At 29.5% G+C, this 8,414-nt stretch overlaps 1 protein-coding gene across 1 annotated transcript; it reads right to left on the reverse strand.

Annotated features, from left to right (window-relative positions):
• Positions 1 to 407: 407 nt before the first annotated feature.
• On the reverse strand, positions 408 to 3,413 carry LOC125807372 (fructokinase). The gene is made up of 4 exons (XM_049487070.1): positions 2,869 to 3,413; positions 1,366 to 1,698; positions 812 to 928; positions 408 to 717 (listed from the first exon to the last, which is right to left on the reverse strand). The coding sequence occupies exons 1-4, from the start codon at positions 3,274 to 3,276 to the stop codon at positions 586 to 588; spliced, it is 990 nt and encodes a 329-aa protein (XP_049343027.1). The 5' UTR covers positions 3,277 to 3,413; the 3' UTR covers positions 408 to 585.
• Positions 3,414 to 8,414: the final 5,001 nt, after the last annotated feature.

Genomic DNA, 8,414 nt, shown 5'->3' on the forward strand with positions numbered 1-8,414 from the left:
TCGCCTCTTGGGTAGAATTGCATCAGTTTCTTATTCTTATGGCAACATAAAAACATATTGAGGCATTCTTGGACATGCTGATTTTGGGTTCTTTGAGCTAGTAAAACCTAGTTTTGTTACAAGAACTACCACTGATTCATTACTCCACAGTTGTGATTTTACCTTGTAGCCTCAAACCAAGGAACAAACTTTCTTGGCGTTGATGCACCATCTCTCAACAACAATTGAGTTAGAAGTTTTGCATTTAGGCATCCTTCATCAATTACTGCACATTTAAGCAGCGACCCAACTCATGAGCACTTTAAGCAAACTTCCCAATATTCCTGGGATTTGATGAGAAAGCAAATAACTATTTGTCTCCTAGAATATAATATCGGAATGAAATACATATTAAAGGAGAAGATCCATAGGAAGAAAGCTTAGTTTATTAAGTGCCTTGATGGACCGTCATCACAACAAAACATTAAAATCCAAAACTAAAAATTGAAAGGCTTCCTACTAGCTTGAAAGTAAAAAAACTCATAGAGGGGGGAATATATGGAGATGGAAAATGGAAAAAAATATTAAAAAGATAACATGATGTTTCTATGCTCCTCCCTTGAGCAAAGTGAGGGCTTCAGATTCAGTAGGCAGAGCTGGGATTGCTCCTTTCTTGGTGGTTGTGATGGCTCCACATGCACATGAAAACCTTAGTACTTCCTTCAACCTTGCTTCATCCTGCATTTTTTACACAAATTAGTATTATTATACTCCACGTTATCGCTTAATTATTAGTACTAAGAAAAGGTAATTATTAACTACAAAATTTTACCTCAAGAATGGCTTGGTCATCAACAATCTTGGTTAGAAGGGCACCAACAAAAGAATCACCAGCTCCAGTGGTGTCAACAGTTTTCACGTGGAATCCTCCAACGCTTCCATGGAATTTCTACACCCCAAAAAAGAACCAAGTCAGATTAAACAATTGAGTAACTACATAATAACTATTCAGCCTTGTCAGTATATTGATATCACATATTCTAATTATTTAAAAAAAAAAAAAAAGGCCCTTATTAGCCATGAGGGGACACACTAATTAGCAGTACGGCGAAAAGTAAAAAATATTTTAAATTATGTCAATACCTTTGGGCTAAGATCAAGTGGAAGAAATAAAATTAGGCACACAAATAATGTACTTTTAGTGTTGTAGGTCCTCCTTGGCTTACTTTAATTACAAATTAAACAATAATGGTTCGTCTAAGTTCTTACCTACCACTTTACAGCTATCTACTAGTGAATTCAATAAGAAGCAATCAAATAAAATAACTAAAACGAAAGAATGATTACGACCTGATAGTATAAAAATGATTTTAAACAAAGATATACCTTGGTGTAGTAATTGCAACCCTTTTCACCAAGAGTGACCAAGAGGAGCTTCAAGTTAGGATGCCACAAGGACATGGCAGATTCATCATCAATCTTGTTGCTTCCAGTGAGGAATTCGAGTTCCACATCGCTGACCTTGATCACATCAGCATAGTTCCAGATGCTCTTGATTTGCTTCCTGGCCTCTTCTTCCGAAGACCACAGCGGCAAACGAAGGTTTGGGTCATAAGAGAGCAATGCCCCTGCCTCCTTTGCTACTTCCATTGCCTTCAAATGTGCTGATCTACATGGCTCCACGATCAAACTAATTGATCCGTAGTGGAACACCTTAGCCTATATTACACAAATCAGACAAACAATAAACTATAATCAAAACGAGAATTAATTAGTTTGAATAATTAGATGTGGGGCTGACAATTAATGATTCCCCACCTACCCCCTTTGGTAACATTGGGTGCTCTCTTTGCTCTAAGATCTCGATACACTCTATATTATTCCTCCTAGTATATATCGTCATTATACACTTTTTGACTTTCATGACTTCTTCTAGCCCGTGACAGTGACGGAGTTACAAGGACACAAACTGGATTCTACATCTACTATATACTATAAATTATGAAACTAATTTCAATGCAAACAAATCAACTTGGTTTTGTTGCAAATATCATGTGAACTAAACATCTACTATTTTAAATTTATAAGGTAATAGAAACAAAAGAGTGATAATGATATGAAGAGAAAGAGACAAATCATAGCTCTTTGAGATTTCAACACCTGAAAGGTAGGAAAAGTTGGGTTAAGCTAACAGACAACACTCACCCACTCTTCAAGAAAAATCCGTGTCACTTACAGCTGCATCTTAATTGCATGCAACACAATACACAATAAACTAGCTTTAAGGTTTTTAAACTCTACCTTTCTCCCAATTTTCGCTCTAACTGAATTACTAATTGACAAAATTCTAGCTGTCTCTCTTTAAACAAACAAAATTTAAAAAAGTGGATAGGGATCAACTTTTGCTTACAAAAGCAAAACCCATCTCATAAAGGGAACACACTATTTATAGATTGTTTCATTCTATTAAATAAAAGTCGAAATGGATGTGTGTGACATATTAGTAAGATGAAGAGAAGAGCTTGATCTCAGTAACTTGGGGGATTCCGGATTGGATCCAATTAGGCAAATAAATGATATGTCATTTTCTAATTAATTAGAAAAACTACAGTAAAGTCAAAAAAGGACACCAACCAACCCACCTAAAAATAAAATTAAGTTTTACGTCTTTTTCAATTTTAATTACTATTATAATTAACTAAACTACAGTTGAGTCAAAAACAGACAACAACAAAAAACTCACCAGCTTCGTCCATATCAGTAACCAAAAATAAGATCACAAAACTACGAAATTGCACGTGAGAAACACGCACAAATCATCAAATCCAATGCGAGTTTGGGAGGGAATTAAAAAATATTAATTAGAGATTTAATGACGATGGAACTTACAGATCTAATAAGATCAAGATTCAACTCATCGGGCGTGAGCAACATATCAGCACTGGGATTTCTGTAAAACATAAACTCACGCTCTCCGTCGGCGCGTAGAGTCACGAACGCCAAAGCCGTCCTGGCGCCCTTGTCAAAATTGATTCCGTCGGCTTGTACGCCGTTCGTTTTCAGAATCCCGGCGAGCATGTGACCAAACTCATCGTCGCCGAGTTTCCCGACGAACGCCGACTTCCCTCCGAGCCTTGTCACCGCGATGGCGACGTTCGCCGGTGCACCGCCGGGAGCTTTCAAAAATCCGGGAGCCTCGGCCAGGGATACGCCGGAGACTGTCGGAACGAAATCGATCAACATCTCACCGAAACTGACGATCAAACCGGAAGAAAGAGCACTACCGTTAACTGCCATGGCGACGATGAATATAGAAAATATATGTATCTATAGGTGTATCTATAGGTTTTATATAGTAATAGAGAGAGAAGAGGAGGAGGAGGATAAGTGAAGATTATTAGGAGCTTTATATAGAAGGTGGTTGAAGAGTTCTAAGAAGAAGAGAAAACTATTTCATTACGCACAGGGATTTATTTTATTTTAATTAAAAAAAAAGTATTTGTAGTAATAATTATCCAAAAAATATTATGCGACACATATATTCCTTAATTTTAGGCTAATAGTAATTATTATTAATCTTAAATGGCACGTCACTTTTATGTGGATGTAGGACCTTTATTAACTTGATTAAAGACAAGAAAAATATCCCACAAAAAAGTGAAGATTTTAGAAAAAAATAGATAAATATTTAATACGATTACAAAATTATTTTTTCTAGTAAATTAGTGCTAAAAAATAAAAGGGGAGAGAAAATAAAAATCTTGAAGAATTTTGTTGTTAATTTTTATTTTGTTGACTTGTTATTAGTTTATGGTAAAAGTTAAGCTAAATAATCTCCTAATTATTCAACTAATAACTAATCTTCTAGGATCTAGGTGTTAAATCGTTCTAAAAGTTAAACAATTTAAAGTCTAATTAATAATTAATTGACTAGATCATTGATGGTTTAGTTAGTTTTGGTTTTAATTATAAATTGTTTTGATTTCTTTATTAATTGAGTTTTTTGGAGTATAATTGTGAAAAGATAAGTATGAATTTAAGTAGGAGTAAACATTGGGACAAAAAGACCGGTAAAGAATCTAATTCGTAGAAGAAGGATTAGTAATTAATACGAATGGGATTAGGATTCAACTTTAAGTTAACAATCAGTACTCCTTATCCTATATTAATTGTGGCTTGAGTTTTTTCATTAAGGTCATTAAAAATAATTAAAAGTTGTTGGTGAAGTTATTGTTATATGACTAGTCATATCTTCAAGTAAGAAACGGTCTCTCGCAAAAATATAAGAGATTTTTTTATCCGATTTTTCCCCGAATCCAGCACAAAATGAAAGCTTAATACATTACATTGTTTTTTTTAATAGTAACTACATGATACAATTTATTTAAATTATTCCTATTATCAAACATTTTTTGAGAATTAAATAATATTAAAAAAGAAAGAACTTATTTCTTTGATATTAAGAATATAATTACTAATTTTAATCTTAAATTCCTAAAATAATAATGATTTTTAGATAATTTTTAATATTATAGAGATAAGTGTTGAAAAAAATTAAAATTGATGTGGAAAATCTAATTTGTTTAGAATTTGATATTTGGTAATTTATTTAATTTATATCTAAAAAAGTTTGTAGTCAAATTTATATAGAAATTATATTTTTGAAATTTCTAGTCAGTATATTTGAGTCAAAATTATATAGAAATGATATTTTTAAATTAATAGTCAAAGTATATCTGATTTATACAATTATAAAAATGGGTGCTTTTAGTAACTTTTAATGTGAAAAAAAAATTGGAAAATTATATTTTCTTCGTTCCCATTTAGTTGTCACAATATCTTTTTTTTAGATTCAAATGATAAGAATTTTGACAAACATTTTACGACATATTTTTTCATTATATTGATATTAAAAATATTACTCTCAATTTATAGTACTTTTCATATAATTTTTTAATATCTAAATTTTTTATTAAAAATTATCAAATTAATATAATTTAATTTAACTTTAAAAAATTATCAAATTGATTTTAAAAAGATGCAACATGACAACCAGGGGAATACTAATCATTTACAGATTCATGGCATTTAGAGCAAGTCATTTTACTTCATTGAAAACCCATCATACAAATGAAAAGTATATACACCAGAAAAATCCATCATTCTTTTATATATATATATATGAAAAGAACATTGTAAATAGTTTTAAAATAAACATATTACGATTTCATTAGGATTATGAAGCTATTATTTTATTATTTTATATTGGAAGTCCCATTATATAATGATATGAAAAATACCCCAACTTTGATTGGATTTGTTGTTGCGATACTAAACTTTCATAAGGACCTATTACCTCCCTAGACTATTTAATATCGTATTTTAAACATATATATTTCTCCACGTGGACATAAAAAATAATGCAAAATTATAAATAGTAATGTGTCCACGTGAGCACATATATACCTTTAAAATACACTATTAAATAGTTCAGGGGGTAAAAAATACGGTATTAAATAACCTAGAGAGGTAATAGGTCCTTATGAAAGTTTAGTATCGCAACAGCAAATCCGACCAAAATTGAGATATTTTTCAGACCCTTATCCCAACAAAATATGTCAAAATCTAATTCAATTACTTTATATAATTATCTCTAATTAAGGGTGTACATAAATCAGATTGGTTCAAATTTAATTATAAAATTAGGTTCAATTTTGTTTATCCTTATCTCCAATAATTTAATTATGACAAGTTCAACGTATGAAACTTAATTAATGTAATTGATGTGAAGTAATATAAAGTATGTTTTTTGGTGTATTTTATTGATGTTTAATCCAAGGGTTTATATATGGACTAGCACTAATAAGTCGCTAACTAATAAAAATTAACATTAATTTTAAAATCTTCATCTCGAATGCCCTTAACCATGCTAAAATTTTGATTATTAAAAACGTTATCTATATTTATTTTTTTTTTATTTGATATAACAATAATTTTCAAGCACCGCCCACAATGCCAAACAAATAAAAACTAAGAGTTGAAATTCAAGAAAAGAAAATTATTGTTAAATAAATAAATATCAAGTGAAAAAATATTATTAAGGCCACGAGTGGTTTTCAAAGATTCTGTTTTGGTAGGCTGATAGCAACCCATAGTTTTTAGTTTTAAAAAATTTCCACTTGTTTCAATATCTTATTTAAATAATGCCCACTTGTATCAATATAATATTTTTTTAATAGTAACAAATGATAAATTGTTAAGTTTTGGATTTTACCGGTTAATATCTCTATTCATCTCAAATTATCTATCATATTTCTTATAAAATAGTAATTAAAAAGGCTTTTGCTATTTTATTCATTTAACAATATTATTATCCTTTGGTATGTGATATAATGTGGCATATCCTAAGTATTAAGTTTTGAACTAGAATTATATTTTATTTAGTTGAAGTAGCTTCGATTAATCAGAATATAAATTTAATCTTAATCTTATTTTAGATATTTCACTTTATCTTATTCAATATTCTACTTTATCCTATTCAGTTTGATATTATTTTATTTTATCTTTTATAATTATATTGTGAAATAATTTTATCCGTAAATTAGATGACCCCTTTATACTCAACGTCTAATCCACGTGAATCTCATCATATGATTGTAATTTGTGGGTGAATGGAGTCTTCTTATGAAACCAACAGAGCAGCCCCTTGTCTGTTCATTTATTTTAATTATTATTATAGGATTAAATAATAAATTGTTAACTACACTTCTCTTTCAAAAACATTGACACTGCAACTATACAATTCCAGAAATTAGCAAGAAAATGCACCATTGACAATATAGACGAATTTAAAATTTATGAAATTTTAATTTCAGCTCTATTTATTTAGCAAGTTCAAAATTTAAATAAAAATGTTATACACATATATAGAGTACATAAAATTTTCTGGCTTAAAATATCATATATATAGAGTACACAAGTGCAACTGGAATTATATATATATTTAATATCACATGTTATTAAAATAATTGTAACGTGACACGACATTGCTTTAATATTTGTATAAAAAATATTAGCATTAGGTGGACTCAAGTAAGAAATGTTAATTAACTAAAGTTATGAACGAATGAAATTAAGTCTCACTACAATTAATTAATATATTTCAAATTCGAATCTTGAAAATAAAAACAATATTTAATAGTAGGGGTTTTTTCCTCTTATGATCCTACATAGTGTACGAATTTGAAAAAGATTGGACGGTTTAAAAAATACTAATACTATTGTTAAATATATATAACAATTATAAGAATACTATATATAAAAAGATTGGACGGTTTAAAAAATAGTAATATTATTACTTAAACAGTAATAAGAATATTTTATTAAAAAACCAAAGTAACACATTGGCCCATTGGTTGGAAAGGGAAATTAAAACTAGCAATTTGTTTGCAAAGCAAAGTCAAATCATTAGATGGGAGGAGAGTGTCTCACCAAATCTTGTCTATTTCTTTCTTTGTTTGATAATTACACAAATCCAACCAACTTTTATTCTAATTATAAAGCAATTAATTAACTCTACCTGCTCCATTATTATTTTGCAAACATTTTTAATTAATTTAAGTCCAACACTACCAATTTGTTCTCATAACAATTAAGCATAATCATTTCCGTACCTTTTATTAAAAATAAAATAATAATTCATATGTGGAAAAAACAATACTTCTTACGTCTTAATTTATATGATATAGTTCGAATTTCAAGAATTAAATAATCAATGTGATTTCTTCGTATGTCCTTTAGATATTTTGAACTGTTAATTACTTACTAAAATTAACATTGAAAATTTTCATGAATATATGGAAATTTAAAGAGAGTAGTAACTTCTCAAAATTAAAGCAAAAAATATGAATTACTCTATACATATTCTTATGTTATGTCTTACTTTGGAATCCCCCATATTTAATTGAAGACCAAGGATATTGAACTATTCTTGTATATTCAACATTCTTTTATATTGGCGCCTGATCGGGTTGGTTGAATAAGTGATCTAATCCCAAATAAGGGGTTTGAATATCAAAATTTCCTGCATGTTTTTTTTTATTTCGAAATTGTCATCATCATACGATACTTGATTTAACCCTCTTATATGAATTACGAGTTATTAACTTAAAAGAAAATTCACTTTATGCATTTGCATCCAGGAAAAAATAGGGGTTGTAGGTTGACTTGTCCATAAAAACGTATTCAACATTCTTCTTAGATCTAATCTTCAAATTCAATTTGCTTTCTTAATTCAATTAGTAGGACCTTTAGAGTCAACTTATTTTTCACGCCACTGGTGTAGTGTGGCATTGGTAAAATACTGTATTATAAATTCAATAATTGCACCTAGCTACTTAATCAAGACTAGTTATAAAAGGGAAATAAATAAATGT

This window comes from Solanum verrucosum, unplaced genomic scaffold (genome assembly GCF_900185275.1).
Source record: "Solanum verrucosum unplaced genomic scaffold, falcon-dt-bn FXZP01000183.1, whole genome shotgun sequence".
Lineage (NCBI taxonomy): Eukaryota > Viridiplantae > Streptophyta > Magnoliopsida > Solanales > Solanaceae > Solanum > Solanum verrucosum.